At 42.7% G+C, this 23,537-nt stretch overlaps 1 protein-coding gene across 8 annotated transcripts in view; it reads left to right on the top strand.

Moving 5' to 3' along the window:
* Window positions 1-23,537, top strand: part of Dlgap1 (DLG associated protein 1) — a 504,138-nt gene that overhangs the window by 185,390 nt on the left and 295,211 nt on the right. For 2 of the 8 annotated variants that reach the window (XM_028762195.1, XM_028762196.1), the window contains exon 1: window positions 15,960-16,934. In XM_028762195.1, coding sequence (XP_028618028.1) covers window positions 15,960-16,934 — 975 coding nt within the window. Of the gene's footprint in view, window positions 1-15,890; window positions 16,935-21,364; window positions 21,458-21,704; window positions 21,925-23,537 lie in introns of those variants that run through there. The other 6 variants (XM_028762201.1, XM_028762198.1, XM_028762194.1 and 3 more) reach the window with 5 other exon arrangements.

Genomic DNA, 23,537 nt, shown 5'->3' with positions numbered 1-23,537 from the left:
ACAACCTGCTCAGTGCAGTGGAGACAGCCCACTCTGCAGTGGAGACAACATGCTCACTGCAGTAGAGACAGTATGCTCACTGCACTAGAGACAGCCCACTCACTGCAGTGAAGGCAACTGCAATGGAGACAGCCTACTCACTGCAGTGGAGACAGCATGCTCACTACAGTGGAGACAACTGCAGTGGAGACAGCCCACTCCTGCAGTGGAGACAGCATGCTCACTTCACCCAGTTGCTGATCCTCAAACTTTTTGCTCTAAGGCATCATTAGCTCTGGGAACTGAGGCTGCAAATGTAGCTGTATTCACTTCAGTGTAAGCCTGAACAGGAAGAAAAGCAAGCACTGCAAGGAGATGATGTACTAGCTTAGGGTGAAATGTCACTGTGTTATGACTGGCTTAAGGGTTCTGCTGGCCACCTAACAGGTTGAGCAATCTTATAATACTTCTTCCCTAGTTCAATATAGTTTAGGGGTTAAATCTTACTTCTAGGCTTTAATTTAATTCAAACCCTTGGTAGCAAGAATGCTTTCTTCATATTGCCAAATCCTAGAGGTCTTCTTTTAATGTCTAAGAAAAACAAACCAAGGGCAGTGTTTCTAGGTTAAACATAAATGCTACATACAGTGAAATAATGGCATAGGATGAACAAGGTCGGCTGAGGCAGAAAAGAGCATTTCCCACATACAGGAAACGAATGCTGTCCACAGCATCGTAAGGGGAGGGCAGTCAGGGATGCTAAAGAAAACTGTAAGTCATGTAGTAATTGTAACCAGGGAGATAATGGGTCTGTGGGAATGAGGCTCGACCACACTAGGTGCCTAGAGGATGGTGATGGTTGTTGTTGTTGTTGTTGTTGTTATTGTTATTATTATTATTGTTGAAATGCACACCATTTTGCACAGAAAAGAAACAGCATGAGTTTATTAGGTTAGAAAGATTGTCCCCAAGTAGGGAAACACAAGGTACCATGGGAACCTTTGTACCATTTCTGAGTGACTTTCTCCTTGGTCCTTTTTGTTATTGTCAGTTCCCACATAAAAAGGATGTTCCAAGGCAGGACCTGTGACCACACATGTTAGAGGAGGGCTTTCCAAGATTGGATACCTTTGCCTTCTGGCCAGTCCAGTCATGTATGGAGCCTCCTACACCCCAAACGTATAATCTTTCTCTCTTACAAGCCTTGAATAATCCATCTAACTCCTCTCTGGGACCTGGAAGTGAGCCAACAGGCTGATGGGTCTCCCCTTCCTCCCGTCTTATTTATTTATTGTTATGTATTTATTGTTAGTTGAGCACTTGCTTTGTACCTAGCACTGGACAAGTGACTAGACTGTCCTCTGGAAGAAAGGGAGAACAAGGTAAAGATAATGGTTCTCCATTATCATAGTGCTTAAAAGATGCTAAAATACTAATTCTGGGAGACTGGTCCCTAAAAGTACAGGAAACGGGACAGAAAAGAGGGATAGTAAGGGGCCTTGAGAAGAGCTGCATGGCATCTGATGAGAAAAATAAACAGTCAGGAATTGGTAAAATACCCTGATGAGTTACTTCCAATTTCCAGCAGCTCATGGCAAAGACAAGCCATGCTGCTAGCTAGACTTCAAGTCTCTGATACACTTGGCATCAGAAGCAGGTGTCTTCAGAGCAGTACTCTGATGACAGTAGGTGTCTTAGTTAGAGTTTTACTGCCATGAACAGACATCATCACCAATGCAAGTCTTATAAAGGACAACATTTAATTGGACTGGCTTACAGGTTCACAGGTTCAGTCCATTATCATCAAGGTGGGAACATGGCAGCATCCAGGCAGGCATGGTGCAGGAGGTGCTGAGAGTTCTACATCTTCATCTGAAGGTTGCTAGCAGAATATCGGCTTTCAGGCAGCTAGGATGAGGGTCTTATAACCTGTACCCACAATGACACACCTATTCCAACATGGCCACATCTTCTAATAACGCCATTCCCTGGGCCAAGCATATATACGAACCATCACAGTAGGGTGTAGTTTTGTAGTGACCTAGACTAATTCTCAAGTTCAAAAGAAAAGTAAACCATGAGAGAAAACTCACATTAAATAATTCAAAAGTAATTGTCACAACTGAAAGTTGCAGAAAGCTGACTGTGTTTAAAATAGGTGATGGGGCCATTTTGCAAAAATCCAACCAGGTTTCACCCTAGCACATTGGCAGTAAGACATAGATAGGGCAAGAGCCACCCAGACTTTGTCTTAGATGACTCATTTCCTATGCAGGCAAAGGTGTTGTCTACACAGAAATGTACTGCTTTCTTCTAAGGAGCAATGCCCCCACTACCCTTGGAAGCTGCTTCTTTCATCTGACTTATATTCCCAGTGCTCGTCCTGACCACAGTCACTCCTGTGGGCTAGGATAACCCAGGCTGAGAGGTCTGCTGCAATTGCAGACTGCTCATTTATGTGGTAGGAAGGAAGCATATTCTCCTATTTGGAATGATAATCACCTTGGCACTCATGTAGAGAGAGAAAAAGCCCTCTTAAAAAATACATATTTATTTTGTATGTATGTGCCAGAGTTGCATGTATGTGAACCATGTCTGTGTGGGAGCCTGTGGAGATCAGAAGAGGCATTGAATCTCCTAGAACTAAACTCGCAGCCGGGTTTGAAGTAAGGGTTGTTGCCTTCAGAGATACAGAAAAATGTCCCCAATGTTTTCCTCAATGATTGCTATTGTAGCCAGAGAGCATAACTGCTGAGGAGACGAAAGGAGGTTGAATGAGCCTCCTTCAGGCAGCTGCAGCCAGTGTGAGGAAACGGATGAGACAGCAGAGTGGGCTCTGGCCATCTTCATTAGCCCTTTCTTGGGACTCAGCACACACCTCAGCTGTGTGTGGCACCTGTACGGGAAAGACACCGTTTCTAGAATAATGAATCTCATTTTACATATAAACTAGCACAAATTAGAAGGGAAAAAAAGAAATGTTTCGCATTCAAGAGACTCCTAATCATGTGTTTGTTTGTCTAACTCTTGCTGAGTGTGTGTATTCTGGGGGGCTTCCCTGTGGAACCCTGAAAAGAGCATTGGTGAGGCCTTCCTACACCTGGTAGAGCTGCATGCTGTGCACAGGGAGGGGTGCATGCAGGGAAATAATCCAGAGCAGATATTCCCAGAGCCTGATGAAGGAGAAAGAGTGTCCAGTAAGATAACACAGGAGTGGGTGTTAGTCCTGCAAACTGCATTCAACAGATGTTCCCCCAACGCAAATCGTTGCATTTCTCAGGCCCACTGTGGGGTTACAGGGCCAGTATAACCTGGCCCTGGAATTTGTTAGTTCTTGGGAAAGTACTTCATAAACTATAAGAGTGGATCCAGGAGGCAGCAGGGTCTTAACATGTCTTCTGTCTGATTCTGATGCACACTCCTGTTTGAGAATCTTTGTGACATTCAACCAGTGGTATCCTGAGTGGGGAAGACACAGAAGACAGACAGGAGTGGACTTGCTGCTCTAGTGTAGTGCGTTTCCATGAAGGGTTACATGGCTTACAAGATTGTATGTATCATCAAATAGAGTAACAAGAAGAGCTTAAGGAAAGTTTCTGATCTAGAAACACCCTTGTCCTACAGGAGCACTGGGTCCAAGCTGAAAGGCAGATCCTGAGAACACAGATTGGCTCATACTAAAACCTGAGAAGGATTTCTCCATGCACTTCATTTAAATCAGTGTTTGCTGAGACGCTTGATGTCCCTACATGGGGGGGAAAGCGTAGTTATTTAGGGAAGGCCTAAGACCAGTTCCATGTAAAGATCTCAGCAGAAGGACTGAATGACGTCAGGTTTGAAGGTCTCAGGGGCTCTGACCAATGCATTGATAATAGTATCAAAGGCCTTGTTAAAGGCAGAAATGGAAGTACTCAGAACTTCAGGGGAACCAAGCATGGTGGTGCATGTCCATAATCCCTGCAGTAGGATCACCCCAAATTTGAAGACAATCTGGTCCATACAGCAGGTTCCAACCAGTCAGGGCTATGACTACAGAATGAGAACTTGTCTCTGAAACAGAAACAACAAAATCAGAGGAAAGATGAAGCAATGAGATTTGAAAATATGGAGACGCGTTCACACCGCCCTAAGAACCTGTCGTCTGAAGTGTGCACTACTGCGTCTTCTAGGCTGAGATGTCTCAGAACTCCTTAGCTTTGCATCTCCCAGGCTGCTCTTCCCGAAAGCTTTTCACTCACCACATTACGTGTGCAGTATGGACCAACTACACCACTCAGTGCACAATGAGATTCTGACTTGGATTTTCCTGAGACTGTCATGTCTGTGTAATTTGGTTGTTTTGTGTTTTTTTTTCCAACTAAATGATAAATTAGATAAGGCCTATCAATTCCATGTTTCCTTCAGCCATGTAATGTTCCAAGGGAGGCTATATTTGTACCAACTTGGAAGAAGGAATTCCTTGAGTGGAAGCAAGTAGTGCAGAGGCAGGCAGCACTGAGCACAGAGCATCTGAGGACGGGACAAGAAATGTAGCCTTGCCAGAGCCTAAGAAGGGCTGAAGGGACAGGAGATAAGTCTGTCTGCAAGGCACATGGCAGATATGGAGCTGCCTACCATGGGCCAGACTGGAAGACAGATCATTATATTCTATGGATATAGGGGTACAATTAAAAGTTTAAGAATGGTATAACCAAATACTGAATAACATGACAAGCCTGCTATTAGAATTACCAAATACAGTGTGCGTGAGTAAATGTGTGTCTGTGTGAGTGTGTGCCTTTGTGTGTCTGTGTGTCTCTGTATGCATATCTCTGTGTGTATGTATATATGTGTGCATTTGTGTCTGTGTGAGTGTTCGAGTGTATGTGCCTGTGTGAATGTGTGTCTGTGTATGAGTGTGTGTCTTTGTGTGTATGTCTCTATACAAGGGTGTATATGTGTCTGTGTGTGTTTGTGTGAGTGGCTCTATGTGAGTGTCTGTATATGAGTGTGTGTGTGTCTCTGTGTGTGTATGTGTGTGTGTGAGTGTGTGTATGTGTCTGTGTGGTTGAGTGTCTCTGTGTGAGTGTCTGTGTGTCTGTGTATGAGTGTGTGTGTATGTGTGTGTGTGTGTGTGTGAATGCCTCTGTGCGAGTGTGTGTATCTGTCTGTGTGGGTGAGTGTCTCTGTGTGAATGTGTGTACGTGTTTAAGACTGCTAACAATAGTTTTCACAGCATATTAGTTGAAAGCATTATGCATTTAAAATTTACTAATTCATGGTCTTGGGTAAGTTATTTAATTTTTTGAAAGTCTAATTCTTTATCCAAAGAGTATGATCACCCTTTACACACTGTCTAAGTTAAGATTTTTATTGCTGTGAAAAGACACCATGCCCACAGCAACTCTTATAAAGGAAAACATTTAATTGGGGCTGGCTTATAGGTTCACAGGTTTAGTCTATTATCAACATTGTGGGGAACATGGCAGCGTTCAGGCAGACATGGTGCTGGAGAAGGAGCTGAGAGTTCTGTATCTGGATGCACAGGCAGCAGGAAGAGACAGTGAACCACTGGGCCTGACTTGAGCTTCCGAAACTTCAAACTCTACCCCTGCAGTGACACACTTCCTTCAACAAAGCCATATTTTCTAGTAGTGCCTATGGGGCCATTTTCATTCAAACCACCACACACATAGTTTTATTTTTTTTTAAATTTCAGCTACTCCACAGTCAACTCCTTGACATGCTGAGTGAAGATTTCCTGAGTGATGTTGTCTTTCCTGAGTGATATTCTGAAATTCCTTGCCTGCTTCATCTCTCATGTGTGAGTGGTCCTTTCAGCCAGTGTACTCATACAACATAGACCACATGATTAGTCTCTCGGTCGATGTCTCAGATATCCGCCTGGGTCTTGAGTGGTCCCAGTAACGGTAATTCTTATTTTATAGGTTTTAATAATTCCCTAAAGGGCAAGAGTAGAAATACTGGCAACCTGGGTATGCCAAATACAAGGCGTTAAGTGTTCCCTTTAGGAGAAAAGTTGAAACTTATTGGCATAATAAGGAAAGGGAAAAAACTCACGTGCTGAGGTTACTAATGACTATCATATTTTATGATTGTTGGTTTCACATTGTTCACAATTTGTAAGTTAAAACACACATGTGTGCGTAGAAGAAACCACGGCTTACATGGGGTTCAGTACTATCAGATGTTCCAGACATCTATCAGGGGTCTTAGAATATACCCACCTTAGATAGATATAGAGTTCTAGAGAACCTACCATTTCATAATTAACTGATACCATACACTTGAAGCATTCAGAACGTGCTGATAGATAGATCAAAGTGTTTACTTGGTAGCCGATCACTGGAGCCACAGACCGTATTTCTTTTTACTCTGTTGGCTTTTATCAGCTCTTTTTCCACCAGGTCCTCACCAATGAGGAATGGGTGGGTTCAAGGATTCAATACGGCCATAGGAGAAGAATCTGGATGGTACTCCTAATAGGCTTTGAGAGTAGAGTTGAGATTTTGCACTAGTCTTACCCCCAGGAATGTTCGGCAGCCTCTGTGTGAAGGGACAAGAATGTGGTGACAACTTTCTTTGATTTATATTGTCCAGAATCAATAAACTATATTGTAGAACAGAGGAGATGGCAAAACATTTGGCCTGATGTATCCCCTGGGCTGGTAAGACAGGAAAGAGTAGAGGAAGTAGAAGCAACTATCGGAGCAGCTGGCAGAGACAGGAAGATCGAGAGTAAAGGAATCTGAGACAAAATGGCGGGAGGGTGTTGATAATGCAATGTTAAGTATCCTCAGTTCCTTTTACAGTGCTCAGTGCACGATGCATACACAGTTTATTAACAAATCACCGACCTACGTGCACTGATTTGATGTGGTTCCATACCGGAACAATAAAAGGACATATGGACATTTGGATTGATGCCTTGCTAGCTAATTCTGTCTGAGCCTAGAACTTTAACCCAGAAACGAAATCCTTCTCCACCCACAGACATGGTTCTAGAATCTTTAGTGGAGACGAGTTTGTTTGTTTCTAATGTAAAATTGGGTGTAGGAATCCAAGAGGAGAAGTTGGTGCTATGATGAAAAAAGGGAGAAGTTGAGTTGTTTGACAAGCAGTGATTAACGTGTGGTACTTTAAAAACTGTCCCCTGGGGGAAGCAAAAGGAAGGGACTGAGGAGTCAAAAATATTGAGTCCTACTAACACAACCATGGGAGAAGACAGGGAGGCCTAAGTCACCAGAGGAAAGTGATTCTGTCAGACACAGAATGGCCATTCCCCTCACCTCCTCGAAGCATCTGACCATCTCCTTGTCATGGAAAGAGGCATCAACGAGCGTTTCCCAAGAGTGGATATAAAATCGAATGAGTGTTTGAAAGGTATCACACACTCAATAAGTAGTCTGTGTGAGGCCATAGGATGATACCTCAGCCAATTCCAATGTGGTTAATGCTGAGAACTCACAACGTGCCCACATGAACACAGACCACTGACAGTGGTTTCTGGTCAGCTTGTGGTTACCCCAACTTTGAAGAGGGGTTCCATTTATATATGTATATAAGCTTTTCTGGGCTACTGTGTTTCTGCCACAAACTGCTACAAGATCTCAGCCACACCAGGCAGAGAACTGACTGCCTAGATGAAAAAGGTTTAGGAGACTTTTTTTCTTTTATTTATTTCCAGGACTGCATGGATTCTGGATTGATTCTTCTCTTCACACTTTCTCCTTCTGCAGATCCAGTGGCCTCACTGTCCCCTAGCTTAAATAGTAGATAGCTCTTCCTTCCTATAGCATCTGTGTAGATAGGCGCTGCTTGCTTTGACCTTGCCTAAGCTCATAAAGTCCACTGACTGGAGATATTTTCACTTGACTCTCTAGAGGGAACATCTGGCTCGCTCAAGTAAGCCTCTGCACAAATTACCCACCCACCCCACCCCCAGTTTAGCTTTCAAACTCTGCTCAGTCAGCTCAGGAAACATGGTGATTGCCTCAACAAACCCAGCCAGGGTGTCCTCAGCAGATGCTGTGGAAGGGAGAAAACTTCCCAAGTGCAGCTGCTGACTGAACACCTATCACAAAGGGACCTCGATACAGGCACGTTGAGGCCTTGGAACTTGAGAAGTTAGAATTATATTACAAATTTGGTGAGAACAAGCAATCGAATTTTAAAGGGGATTATAAAAGGAAGCCTTATTCAGAGGTGTGTGTGTGGTGTGTGTGTGTGTGTGTGTGTGTGTGTGTGTGTGTGTGTGTGTGTGTGTGCTCTAACTGTGCAGTAGCATGTCTACAGCGTGTTCACCAGACTCTTTAGCTGGTTATGAGAAACACACAGAGAGAGCACACTGAGTTTTGATCAGTCTGTTTTCCATGGCTTTTTCCAAGTTCCTTTGTTTGAGCTGTCTTTGTTTCCAAGTTTCCCACCTTCCACCACTGCTGATCTTCCTCCCGTTAAGAAGTTCTAGTCTGCCATCAGTCTTTGTTGATTCCTGATTAAGCACTTGCTTGCAAGTTTTGCTCAACTTTTGGGGCAGACCCGGATGCCTTTTCCTCTTCCATTGTCAATATTCTGTACCCCAAAAGATAAAGTGTTCCCTTCTCTACAGTACCTCTGAAAAGAGCATTGATTGACCTCTGCTGATCAAGGTGATCATATTCTCTTGGCTCTTTCCCAGGGCATTCATGGGCTTAGCTGAGCCAATTGAGCCTGCTCTGGAAAGCAAGGGAAAACAGTACCACAAGGGGACTGCTGGTTCCCTCATGGTAAAGACAGCCACCTCTGTCTAGCCCAAATAAATGTGTGTGGTGGTTTGTATAAGCTTGGCCCAGGGAGTGGCACTATTAGGAGGTGTGGCCCTGTTGGAGTAGGTGTGGCCTTGTTGGAGGAAGTGTGCCACTGTGGGTATGGGCTTTAAGACCCTCATCCTTGTTTCCTGGAAGCCAGTATTCTGTCAGCTGCCTTTAGATGAAAATGTAAAACTCAGCTCCTCCTGCACCATGCCTGCCTGGTTGCTGTCTTGCTTCCACCTTGATGATAATGGACTGAACCTCTGAACCTGTAAACCAGCTCCAATTAAATGTTGTCCTTATAAGACTTGCCTTGGTCATGGTGTCTGTTCACAACAGTAAAACCCTAACTAAGACAAGGTGCCATATTACAATTTGTCACCTCAGTCATCTCCACATAAAAATCTTCTACAGAGCTCTGTGGTGTTTTGCTCAAACAGTAGTCAGTCCATAGTAATGCTAACAGAGGCCCACCACCCTTTCTCAAGGACTCATCCCCACCATTTGACTCTGGAATGCTGTTCCAAAACTGCCTTTCTTTCGAAAGCTTTGTGAGGCAACAGCAGTGAATTGCTCCCTACTGTGACTAAATTGGAGAGGCTTCAGTTGTTTGTTTTGTTCTTTGTACAATACCAAATCTTTCTGATCGAGAAATGCCCCTGGATTCAAAGTGGTATTCACAAATAAAATCAAACCTCAGGTGATTAGGATAGCAACTAAGGTTAATGAAAAGCCAAAGTACATTCTGCATTGTATAAAATGGCGCAGCATTGTGCTTTGAATAATATAATTGGAATATTTCATACAGTGTGTACTCAAAGGTGCCTCACTAATAGCTGTATGCCTTTAGGTATACATATCCATTTTTTCTTACTATCATGAAACACATTAGGCTAGGTACTGATAAAGAGAGCAGGCTTCTTTAGCTCACGCGTCTGGAAGCTACTCATAGAACTGGGTTTTATTGTAAGCAGATGAAAAGGGTGCTAGAGAAAGCTGGATCCTCAGCAGAGTATTTTGTTGTTTCTAGAAAAAGTATTCAAACTATGGTAGGAGCATCCTTACTTCGCTGAGAGAGCAGGAATTGGGGAACTACCCTGATAGCCAGGACATCACACTGCTCCTCTAGCGTGTCCCTGCCTCCCCTTCATTTTTATCTCATGAAATGATAGTTCCCTTGGACCTTCTGGTCCCCTCTACCTTACATTTATTGTCTAAGGACAAGCACAGAAATCTTTAGGACATAAGATCGTGTCTCTCTCTTAGTTAAATCTTCAAGTAGGGCACCACCAGCTGCAAGGTATGCTTTTGCATCGTGACATGGCTTCCATGGCGTCTGTGATTGGGCTTCAGCTCATTCAGAAAGCAGTTTCAAGGAAGTAGAACAGTGGTTTAAAATCCAAACAGAAGTCTGTTTCCTCTCACAAAAACAAGATGGCAGGCTAATAAGGCACTCCATGGTGACCAGAACCTTTATTCTGTATTCTATTCATGCTCATTTGGTACGTAGTATTCACAACCTGATACACGATCACTGATTGACCAGCCCTCAGATCTGCCTTCCATTCAGAGCAAGGGTGAAAGAGAACACTCTTCACTTTTGAGATCTTTTCCAGAAATGGCACATGCCATTTCGAATTAGATTCCATTAGTCAGAATGAATCACCTATGCACATCAAGGGACACTGGGAAATGTGGTCATTATTCGAGGACTAGGTTGTTCTTTTTGATATGAGGGTCTTTTATTCCTTCTTACTTGAATGTGATAATCTGGTATAAAAGTCACAGGCAAGTGGAGGAAAGCCAAAAAGGTAGTTTGACCCTGTAAGAATTCATAAAGATTTCCTCTTCCCACTATCTTCTTAAACCAGAGCATGATGCTCTCTGTTCTCTCAGGCAGGGGCCCCCACATTGTTTGTGACACAGTTTGTGATTGCTTGCCTGCCAACCCACACTGAGTAAGATGGCAAAAGGCCTCTGGTTGACTGTTCTCTGCGTGTGAAAGAAAAATCAAGACAAGCAGCTCTAAATAAAGACATGCACAGAAATCAAATGAAATAAGGAATCACCTGTTTTGCAGGGATAGTTTCCTCTGTCAGCTTCTTCAAATATGTAGCCGGCTTGTTTGCTTCCTTGGGTCTCAGACATTACCTAGAGATTTTCTTTTGCAGTATGTAACCATTCTTGCTTCAGCTATCAATCTGTGCAGTAAGACTTCTGCTCCAGGTGCAGAGACTCAGCAAAAACAATGTGCCTGTCACAGTAAAGCTCACCTCATGGTCACCAGTAGAGCAACAAATTCTCCAAGATGAGCATGAGGACATAAGTAAGATCTGATGGCAAAAATTGAACCTCCAGAACAACAAAGCATAATTTTGAAGTCGTAGTGAACAAGAAAGAATTAGAGGTAATCACTATAGCCATAGAAACCCTCACGAAGACACGTTGACCACACTCCACAGCCTCGCTCAGAGAGAAGGCAAAGGAGGCAATTTCCCTTTCTATTTTCAGAAATTGTTACAGCCAATTGAAAGCTAATTCAACCACTAGCAACTCCCTTCCCGGAGAATGCATTAAATAAGGAGAATCGTGAGTTAGATTTCTCTCATGGCTAGATCATCTCTTTCTGAAGAGATCATGACCTCTTCAGTAAGAATTCTCTGTATACATCTGATTATTTTTGCAGTGGCAGGCCCTGAATTTTGCACATGAGCAATGCTCAGTTAATGCTTTGTACTGATGCTATGGGCCACACCATGTGTGGGAGACAGCAGTGTATGTGGGAGCCACTTAGAAACATCAACTAGCAGGGCAATAAACAGGAGTCCCAGAGAGCAGTGTGCTGGAAAAGGGGAAGGTATGAAGAATGCAGAAAGAGAACCCAGGATCTCCAGGGTAGGTGGCAGCTACAATTATCTATGCATGGTCAGTGACATTAGGATGTGACATCATCTGCCTCCGCTCAACAGGAAGCCACCAAGTATGGTGCTGTAATTTCTAACTACAAATTTACCTGTTTTCCTTTTCTAAAATGAGGGTGAAAGACAGCATAAGATCTTCTACAAAAGGAGACAAGCTGATAATTCCAGAAAAAGAGATTTAGCACTCTTAAGCATTTACGAGAGCACAGTGACATTATTTTGACATCGTCTACCATGACACAGAGCAGTGGTTCTCAACCTTCTCCATGCCACATTCCTTTAACACAGTTCTTCATGCTGTGGTGACCCTCGTCACAAAATTATTGCCCTGCTACTTCATAACTGTAATTTCGCTACTGTTATGAACCATGACGTAAATCTCTGATACGCAGGATATCTGATACGAGACCCGAGAACCACTAATGTAGAGGCAAATGAGTAAAGATTCAGTGTCCCTTCACAAGCAGTGAGAAGGAAGTGAGTTCCTGTATTCAGCCCTGATGAACTCTGTTAGCCTCTTAGAAGATTTGGGTGCATCTCACCGTGATGAAAACAGCATATTTAAAGTTTAGTAAATACCACACTGTATATGTTTAATTGGCATACATCGTCATTAGTTACGTCATTTACAGTCATGGCTGTAAAGACTCTTGGTTTTCTGTGCCTGTCCTCAGATACTATCACATTCCATAAAATGCTGTCTGTGTATTGAGATGACCAGCGAACACTTGATTGAAACAACATGGTACATTTTAGAGTCACTCCATGTCTTTAACTTGTCCCAATTTCACATTTCATTTAGCACGAAATACTTACGCTAGACGTGGCTTCTGCAGAAGGCAAGCTTGAAGCCTCATCTCCTGGTTATTTTATATGTTGAGAACCAATGCAGTAGAATCCAGAATGTATCATGTGGGTATAATCCCCCAGGACTAGCCCTGTCTTTAGTTCATTTGTCTACATTTATTTGTTTATTTATTTATTTAACATGAGCTCACAAATACCATGTGTCCCCTGGAAAAGGCTGGCTTTGGCTTCTCTAGAGTGCTAGGGACTGAACGTAAGGTATCTCCCATGCTAGGCAAGCCCTCTACCGCACAGCTGTTTCCTCAGCTCAGCGTTTACTGTTAAGTCCATATTTGAAAAACAAAAATCTGCCTTTCATGATACATGACTAATAGAAGTTTTCTCATAAGTTAGCTTGCACCATAGTCTTGCTAAAGACCTATATTTCACATATATCTAAATCTCTCTCTCTCTTTTGCTGTCATAGATTCATAAAAAGATTGTCTACGCTTTCCTTTTCTGTTAGCACTTCTTCAGTAGAAAATATTTTATTTATAAGCTTTCAATAGTCCACATCTATCATGGATTTCTTTTTTGTGTCTTTAGTGCTCTCTCTCTCTCTCTCTCTCTCTCTCTCTCTCTCTCTCTCTCTCCATACAAACCATCTTTGTATAGACATCCCTTGGTCATTTGGCCAGGATCCTAGACTAGACTATAACTTTGAGGCAGGTAGAACTCAGGGGCCATGGCAAGGCAGAAGTAGAAATCTAAGAGGTGCAAGAGAGCGACTCACCTTCCATCTTTGTCCTCACTGATTCCTAGATACCTGGAAACTGGTTCCTCCTTGTACGGTCACACTGCCATGTTTTCACTAAATAGATGCTACTTGAATCACAATATGGACCACCTGAGGAAATTCTACATTCATGCGTTATCAATGATTAAGCCTTTTTTGTTACATTGTACTTGAGATTGAATAGATAAAGTATCTACCTTTATAATTTAGTAGACTAACTGATTTCAAATGACCAGTGGTTAAAATTTCCCACCAGTGGTTTTGAACTGTTCAGCCATAAAATTGAAGGCTGGGTTCAACCCTAAATGCCAACAGACAGAAAAACAAGCAAACAAACAAAACAAACAATGAGAAAAAACACAAATGAAAAAGTGAAAAGCTTCACAGGGCACAGACCGAGACAGCCAGTGTTGTCATGAGCTCACAGATGCCATGTGTCCCCTGGAAAAGGCAATCTCTGACCTCTCTAAAGTCCATGTCTTTCTTCATAAGGCCAAGTGCGTGCATTTTCTCCGACCCTGTCTGCTAACCGGTCATTTATCTTTCCCTTTTGAGAATCTGAAATGATATTTTTGAATTGGCTTTGCAGAACAATTGCCTAAAATGACAATTTTTGTACTGTAGGAAGCTTTGAAAGGAAAAAGAGTTTAAACAAGCTGTCAGGATGACCCCAGTCAGCTCCTAAAGAGCGCATGATGTTAAAGTCAAAAGAAAAAATAAAGTCCCCTGCTGGAACCGCAGCCTGATTCCAAAGTTGGGGACAACCTGAGCTCAGATCTGAACTCAGTGTGAGCTCCCATTGTAGGATATGCAGGAGTGGCATCTCCTACAGTCTAAGCTGAGCATGAGCAAAGACTCCGACTCACATCTTTAGGGCCAGGAGCCTCTCCTCTGCTTGTTCTGCTCTCACTTGTGAACAGTTAGCCAAAACCCTTAAACCAGTGTGTTATGTTAGTGCTTCTTTGCTGCAGTCTTTGTTTCGTCTCATGGTCTTGGAGAGATAACGCATTAGATCACTTAGCCCTTGCGGGTTTTGACGTGTGGTAGAGAATCATGTCATGGCAGATATATGAGGTGAGGAAGACTGCTTAATCCCACAGCTGCCAGGAATTAAGACAAGCAAGAACCGTGATCCTACATCACAGTATCCCCAATGACCTAACTTCCTCCCAGTAGGCTTCATCTAGTATCCTACCAGTGACACTGAAGGCTAGCAACCAAGTCCTCAACACACTCACCTTTGGAGGATGCTTAAGATCCATACCATGGCAACCAGAAGAAAAGATGGCTCGAGACTCAGTCACTGCACGTTCTTAGTTACTGTTGGTTTTTTTTTTTTTAAGATTTATTCATTGTATGTATGTGACTACACTATCAGTGTCTCCAGACACACCGGAAGAAGGCATCAGATCCCATGATGGTTGTGAGCTACCATGTGGTTGCTAGGAATTGAACTCAGGACCCCTGGAAGAGCAGCCAGTGCTCTTAACTGCTAAACCATCTCTCCAGCCTTCCTTCCTTACTCTTTGTTTACAGGACACTTGGCTCTCGGAGGACAGAAATCCATGGGCAAGTTTACCCCACATCTCCGATCAATTTGATCTGCAGCTGATCAATATGAAGGCTTGTTTGGGTGCTATAATTATTTCTTCAGAATTTCAAACAGAAAGCCGTGACAAAGATACAAAGTTGCCATGGACTTCTTTTGTTCATCTTGGCTTTTTTTGTTGTTGTTGTTTTTTAATTTCCACTTACAGAATGCTTTCTTTGTGCCTATAGTAATAGTTTGTTCATAGATAGAAAGATATAGGAGTGCCATTAAGCCAGGCTGACAGGAACCTTAACTGGGTAAGACAGAAACAAACAATCTTGTGGGTTCTAGTGAGTGGACATGAGAAGCCATAAAATCACAAGATCATAACAGGAAATGCTTTCCTCAGAAACCTAGCCCTTAAGATATGCTAAATTTGTGATTACTGTGTGAATTGGGGCCAGAGGCTAAAGATTGCTTCTTACTTCAATTCCCAGCATTGAATTTGGGTAGCTCACAACAACCTGTCACTCCAGCTCCAGAGGACATATCTATAGTTTTAGCTGGCATCAACACATGTCCCAAAACATACCTCCACACCTACATATAATAAAAAAATAACAAAATACCTTTTTAAAACCATGTCAAGAAGGAAAGAAGGAAAGCAAAGAAAGATACATACAGCTACTGAGATCATAAAAGAAAACAGTTACCATGTCAAAGAACTTGGAAACGGCTTCCACCCAGTGTGGTGATAATGATTTCAGCCCAGTGCAGTGCTACTTCAGTGTGATCCCATCCCTCAGAAGCTGAGGCAGGATTGAGTGCTCCAGCCTGGGCTCTGTAGCAAGAATCTGTCTCAGAAAATAAAACAGCAGTAAGATTGTATTTCATAGTTTCCTTGTCCCAGGGTGAGCCTTACAGCCTTACAAAGGTGAGAAAGACCTTTCCAGTAACGCATGAAAGCTGCTTCTAGGAACAGCCTGAAGTCCCCCAGAAACCCACCAGGGGTGTGTAGTCACAGAAAAGAACAGTATATATGTACCAACGAAAATGCTAACTCCTTGTCTGTGTTCTTCATCCCTCAGGTCTTTGCCCAAGACGGGTCTGGAACTTAACAGGGTTCCCATGACCCCTGTGATTGCTTCCAGTCAGCAATGAAAGGGTTATCGGGTAGCCGCAGCCACCACCATGGGATCACCTGCGAATCAGCCTGTGACTCCTTGTCACACCACTCAGACCACAAGCCGTACCTGCTGAGCCCAGTAGACCACCACCCTGCGGACCATCCATATTACACCCAGCGGAATTCTTTCCAGGCCGAGTGCGTGGGGCCCTTCAGCGACCCGCTAGCCAGCAGCACCTTCCCGCGCAGGCACTACACCTCGCAGCAGGAGCTGAAGGACGAGAGTGCCCTGGTGCCACGCACACTGGCCACCAAGGCGAATCGCCTCCCCACCAACCTGCTGGATCAGTTTGAGAGGCAGCTGCCCCTCAGCCGGGATGGCTATCACACGCTACAGTACAAGCGCACCGCTGTGGAGCATCGCAGCGATAGCCCCGGCCGCATCCGTCACCTGGTCCACTCGGTCCAGAAGCTCTTCACCAAGTCTCATTCCCTGGAGGGGCCATCCAAAGGCAGCGTCAACGGGGGCAAGGCTAGCCCGGACGAGTCGCAAACTGTGAGATATGGCAAACGCAGCAAGAGCAAGGAGAGGCGATCAGAGTCCAAGGCTAGATCCAATGCCTCTAATGCCTCCCCTACCTCTCCCAGCTGGTGGAGCTCGGATGACAACCTGGATGGCGACATGTGCCTCTACCACACGCCGTCGGGTGTGATGACCATGGGCAGGTGCCCTGACCGCTCTGCTTCGCAGTATTTCATGGAAGCCTACAACACCATCAGCGAGCAGGCAGTGAAAGCTTCCCGGAGTAACAATGACATCAAGTGCTCTACCTGTGCTAACCTGCCAGTCACGCTGGATGCCCCACTTCTGAAGAAGAGTGCCTGGTCCTCCACTCTCACCGTGAGCAGAGCCCGAGAGGTTTATCAGAAAGCCTCGGTGAACATGGATCAGGCCATGGTGAAGTCCGAGGCTTGTCAACAAGAGAGGTCCTGCCAGTACTTACAGGTACTATCTATGTTAAATGATAGATGCTGTGAGATTGTTCATGACTGGGTGGTGTGATCTTTGCTCCTGGGTTCTAGTCTCGGCTCTATTCTGAACTGTCTATATGAACACGGCCAGACCATTTATCATTTCGGTGATTAATTGAAGCTATCAGGGAAAAACTCAAGGAGACACATTCTATCAGCTTCATTCATTTCTACTGAGAGATGAGAGATGGCGCATGCGTCTTCCTCGTTGCGGTAATTATCTCCGCCTGCCCCACTACCGAGACACCGAATAGCAGGATGATGCCCTGCAGAGGTGGAGACAGGCAGTTTGGGGACCTGCTAAGCACAGCTGCAGAAGCCCAGGACAACAGAGGAGAGGAGGGTGCCGTGAAAGCATCAGTGCAGTAAAATACAATTAGTGTCAGCATGTAAATCCCACACACGAGCAGGCGGCTCTTCCCTTTCCCCTTCTGCTCCCGTTTCCCCCTTCTGCCTCCAGTTTACTTAAATGCGATTCACCTGGATAAAAATATCCGCACAGGCAGGCAGGACTGTCTTCCCTCTTTTCCTGCCTCCAGTAAGACGCAAGGTTCCACATAATGATCCTCGTGGGTTCCCGGCCCCGCCCCCTTTCAGAGCATCCGGTTTCTCTTTCTTTCCTGCTGCCGCTATCTTTCAGTGAAAGTTTTTAACAAGACCATAAAAACATAACCATCTCCATTCTCTCCTTCAAAAGAAATGCAAGGAAAAATTCTTCCAGTGAGAAGATGGTCATGTTTCCTTCCTTAAACCCTTTCTGATCAATATAGGTTTCTTGGGAGTACCTATCCTGAGCCCTGAGAATAGTCTAGGCTGGCACTGCTGGGCAAGGACAGAGACAGGACTTAAGTTCAAAGTTTAAAAGAAGCTACCATGTCGCAATGCATGTTAGTGTTTATCGTGGGAAGTAGGGCTGCCTAGTTTATTGCATGATTGTTCTGTGTATAAATAAATCATCAAGAAAAGCTGGAGAGGTTTCTCAGTGGTTGAGAGCACTGACTGTTCTTTCAGAGGACCCAGGTTCAGCACCCACATAGTGGTGGCAACCATTTGTAACTTCAGTTCTAGGAGACCCGACATCATCCTCTTCTGACCTCTGCAGGCACCAGGCATGCACATGGTACACATACATACATGCAGGCAAAGAACTAATGATAACTTTCAAGCTAAAACAGTTTATTGGACCCACTTGGTATAGAAAAAAAAGTGAACTCAAATAAAAGTTTAGTGGGTTATACTGTTAGCATGTGGCAGAAATAGGACTAGCAACCAAGTCTGTTCACAAAATGACCATTCTGGAGGCTCCAAGCTAAGGATTTAGAAATGACTTAAGCACATAGGTTTTATCCAATATTGAGAGTACTTTGATAAAAAGAAAATAATTACCTTGAAGAAAGGATAAGAAAGGAGGTAGAGATGTTTAGAAACTGGCGTGTTTTCTATGAAAAGGCTCTTTTAGTAAGACTGTTAAAGCCCGTGTGTTCTGGTGGGATAGGCAAAACGAGAATTAGACTTAAGAAGGTTGCTGTTCGTGCACCTAACACCAGCGACGGTTTGTAATATGATGTTTATCTATACTTGTACAAAAGTTTACGTTCTCCATCTTGAAATTTATTTTCCTTTTTTTGTTTTTTTGCTGTTGTTGTTGTTGTTGTTTTGCCTTTTAAATTCAAAATCTCAAAAAGCAGTAAAGTATGCGAAGACAGACAAAGGAAAAAGAAATTGGGTGTGAGCTGCAAAGTCACTGCGTACTGGACGCTGTGGTCAGTGTGTTCCGTCCTCACAGCTGTTCCGAGAGCTGGGTTAGTAAGACGATCTACAAAAGGAAAAACCGCAGCTTTAACATACTGAGGCGTTTTGACCTATGACCAGGAGGTCGAAACTTGGGCTTATCCCGTACTTCATTCGGAAGCTAAGTGTAGAGTCATTTTAAACATTCCTCAGTTACATCAGAATGAAATCTTTAACATCAAGTGTGGGGCTTAATACAGGCATGTCAGTGCCTCTCACTGTCATGGCTAGAAGCCCCTACTTTTGAATTACTTATCTTCCTTAGGCTAGTTTTATATATATATATTATATATATATATATATATATATATATATATATATATATATATGTATATGTATATATATGTATATATATGTATATATATAATTTATATATATAATATTTAAATAATTAATATAAATAAAATTAATTATTATAATATAAATATAAATTATAAATAATTATAATATTAATTATAAATAATATAAATTTATTAATAATATAAATAATATATATATAAAATGTTTACGAAAGCCATAAGAAAAACTGGAGTGAATCATCCACTCACATATCTGACACCCAGTTAGGCACACGGAAGACAATACATTTCTTGTTTCTCTCTGCCCCACTCCCCTCTTGCTACCTAAAACAGTGGTACCTTTATTTTTTTTATTATTATTCATTCTCGAAACTGTTAAAAAGTTAATATTTTGTTTCATAGGTTGGGCAAGAATTAATCCTGAGTGGTGTTTATCCATCTTTTTAAATATGCACTGAAATCTGTGTTGCAACTTATTTAATAAATGTTGGCATTTATTGAGTTCCTGTTCTGTAGAAGGTCTTCAGTGTGAAAGGCTAATGATGGTTCTGTGTCTTAGGAGGGGGCCCGACCATGTCAGTAAGCGGTCAACATGGAGAACCACCCTACCCCTTGTGTTGAGGCTGGACTGTTCTGGCACAGAAAAGGAGGGAAATACTGAATAATAGTGAAGAGATAGAAAGTAGGAGATGCCTCCTGAGTCCCAGGTTCCAACAATTCTCTTTCTTCTAGAAAAAGAGAGAAAGAATATGATATCCTGGTGATATTCTTCTCAGAAAATAGGATTATCTGCCTCCCATCAGCTCTTGTGGGACAGTTTCATGTATTTCAAGTGATTCCTTGAAGCAAACTTGAAGAAATAAAAAGAGTTGTTTAGTTTTGTTTTCTAGTGAGATCACTGTAGGCGTCGGCTGATTTAAAGCTGGCTCACCTGGCGCATCACGGTCACAAGGTTTAGTTAACACACAAAGTTCCGCTCCACGGGGAACACCAGGCGTTTAGTCCCTATGTGCTGCTAACTGATGACATTGCTGGAACCGTCCTTCAGATTTTTGAAGCCTACTTCACCTACTGAAAGACAAGGCCCTTGGTTCTAGAAATCTCTAATCTCTCTGCACTTTTTTTTTATTTAAAATTGTAAATTGAGTACCTCAGTGTACAAGTTAGAGCAGTCTCTAAGATTTGGAAGGCCCGTGACTCTCGATTTACAAACGCCTCGCTGAAAGCACAGATGCTATGTCATTTGTTCTTTGAAATTTTAAAAGCATTTCACGAGGAAAAAAAAATAGACTTAGAAACCTATGTTGAATTACTTGACCAAGGGCACACAGAAAGATGGCGAACCGAAACTCATTCTTTTCCCTTGAAAGTCTGAATTCTTTCCATTCTCCAGGCTCAGTCCCTATCCTCTCCACAGAGAGAAGACCTACAATCATATGCCCTCGAGGTGCTAGAAACCGTCAAGATCTCCTCTAATACTCAAAACAACTTTGAAAAATACTACGTTTGCTTTAAATATTTTCCACAACTTTTTCTCACGCAGAAAATGGATTTCCATTCTGATATTCATATTTCTATCCATTTGCCTAACAGATTCCTGTTGTTTTCATTCTGCTCCGCTCTCACTGTCACCTCTTCTCAGGAGTCCTCTTTTGCTTTAGCTTTATATACAAAGCTGACAGGGACACAAAGAATGAAGAATAGGCAGGGCAGCCAGCAGCTGACCCCAAGTCTGTCCAGGTCTGTAATATGTTTCAGACGTAGATGTTAATGGTTTATTTTATTATCTGTCTTCCTCTGCATCAAACTCGTGTGCACTCGACCTGCAGTACGTTCATGCCAATGAAAGAATGTAAATGTAAAATTGCCTGCCAGCAGAAAGGAAAGCATAATCCCTAATTTGATTCCAAACTAAATTAGTAACCCGTAACTAATATTCTTCAGTGAATCACTGAACAGATATATATTCACCAAATAAGAGAATGTAAATATTAAAATGCATCTTCTGTCTTTGGAGAGTTTCACACAGACTGAAGTTAAGGCAGCTTCTTGCCATGACTGTGTAAAAGTTGAGGGGTCTGTATGTGTCTAGCCTGTGACTGACAAAGACTGGCTTGCAGTCACTGTACATTGAAATCAATATACTCAATGGGCAATGTGTGCTCACTCACAAGCTGTTTTAGTTAATTAAAAAAAAAAAGGCCTCCCATTTCCCCAATATTGTTATTTTTAAATGTCAAGAATCAGATGTCTGCTGTTGAGAACTATTGTACCACTGCCAGTGACTGCCTGTATCAGGGCTTGGAGCAGGAGCATGGATTTGAAGACATTAAAACTGTTTAATTCTCAGTTGAGATGTGGTTGGCTTTTGTACATTTGGAATAGAGCATTTATGGCACACCTCAGGGTAAGTGCTAATAGTTAAGTAAACAGAATAGGCTCCGGGGGAGGGTGGTTTTCTTTTTCTTTCTTTTTTCTTTTTTTTTTTTTAAGTAGAATTCTTGGTTGTGTTTCTGCCTCTTTATATAAATGTTCTGAGCTGAGCGAGTGGCATATTAAGCCATTCAGAAGAGAAAGATTTTAGATTTCCAACTGTTCACCTAATAAGAAGGAAAAAAAATCTCTTCGAATCTTGTATTTAGCATTCATCCTTCATCCAGCGGCAGAAACAGGAAAGGGGAAGGGAAACCTCTCCCTCTCCCGTGGAAGTAGAGAGACACACAGAGGGAGCGAGAGAGCGCAGACAGGACCGAGGAAGCCAGAGCTCTCGGAGATGAAGCTGTAGGCAACAAAATGATCGACCTTTTTAAGGCTGAGTGGGTTTCTTCAGTTTGCGTGCAAGTTTCACGAAATGGAAGGACTGACCAGGTTTGGGTATAAACAACTCTTTTGTTACTTTGTATCTGATGGATATGAATAGCTGGTTTGGAAGAGGGAGCGTAAGGATAGTTTGATTCTGTTATTTTCTTTCCTTTCTATAAACAATGCCTAGTGCGACCGGAAGAGCTAACAAACTAATGTGTGTACAGAAGGTATGAAACAGGTGGGGATATCAGGTGCCTACAAGTCATTCTGCATGGGGGCTTCCTGAAATTGTGCTTCCTGTGATCTTGGAGTGTATGGTGAGAGGCTAGAGGATGTTAAATGGCTGGTGCATGGAATATGATCAATCAATTTTCTGACCAAGAATCCTCAGCACTACTGTTAATTTCAGAATTTAAATTTCTGGATGATGGGATTTGTTGTTGTTGTTGCTGTTGTTGTTGTTTTGGAATGGTTTTTGTTTTTGTCTCCTCTGTTGTTTGCATGATATCCCACTAAGGTCCCTAAAGAGACATTCCTAGCAAATGTGAGCTGGGGATTTTATTTTAAAATGCAGGTACATTTATTTTTCAAATCTGTCTCAAGACTGTTTCTATCTCTGCCCAGTGGGAGTTTTCTTTCTGTGGTTGACTTTTTCTTTTCTTTTCTTTTTCTCTTGTCTAAAAACAATTTAAATTAAACTGATTCAGTTTTAGCTATTTTATATCAATTTTATAAAACTGCAATTCTGCTTATGATGTAAGTTTGATTTGCTAGCTGCCTTGTCTAAAAACCTTGTCAACCACATTGATAATTTATTTTTCATGTGTATCGCTAAGGAACTTGAGCATATTTATCTGTGGCTTATACAATCCCCTCCCTATTTTTTACTGATCTTAGAAGAGATGCCTCTCCACGGAGATACAAAGGCAAGGTTACTCTGGTCAGGTGCTAACCTGTAACTTGGGGGTCAACTACAGAACCCTGGAAATTCTGCTGCTCTCTGCCCTGTGCTTTGATTCTCTGTGCTTCTCAGAGTTTTCTCCATCCTATTAGTAGGGAGAGAAGAATAACTGGCAAAACACTCTAAGAAATCATGAATCCAGAAAGGCTCAGCAATGGGGGGGGCACCATGAGTTAATAAGAAAGCCCTTTTAAAGGAAACTTTATTATTCTTGGTCAACAGCTTGATGTTCTGATATCACTGTTAGCAGGCAGTAAAAGCACCTGGCGAGCAACAGCCAGAGCTTTCTGTGAATATTTGCTCAAATTCAGTCTTGGATCACTCAGCAGCCATAGACTTGGTTTCTCCTTTTCTGCTCTCCCTGGAGATCTGCTTAGTTGATGACAGTTAAAGATGACAACTCTGGGCTCGCCGTGTCTTTTGGACATGGCATATGGGACTTGACAGGGTGACATGTGAATATGTCAAGGTGGCAGAATATGTCAGTTTCTTGTTCCAGGTGTGTGTGTGTGTGTGTGTGTGTGTGTGTATGAATGTGTATACATATGTGTGAATATGTATGTGCATCTGTATGAGTGTCAGTGGGTTTGTTGCATGTGTGTGCATACGTGTGTGTGTGTGTGTGAGTGTGTGTGAGAGAGTGTGTGTACATGTGAGTGAGTGTGTGTACATAAGTGTGAATGTGTATGTGCATCTGTATGAGTGTGAGTGGGTTTGTGCA

Source organism: Grammomys surdaster, unplaced genomic scaffold (assembly GCF_004785775.1).
Source record: "Grammomys surdaster isolate TR1022 unplaced genomic scaffold, NIH_TR_1.0 132, whole genome shotgun sequence".
Taxonomy (NCBI): Eukaryota; Metazoa; Chordata; class Mammalia; order Rodentia; family Muridae; genus Grammomys; species Grammomys surdaster.
Note: the sequence above shows the minus strand (reverse complement) of the source record. Positions and strands in the feature narration are given on the sequence as shown.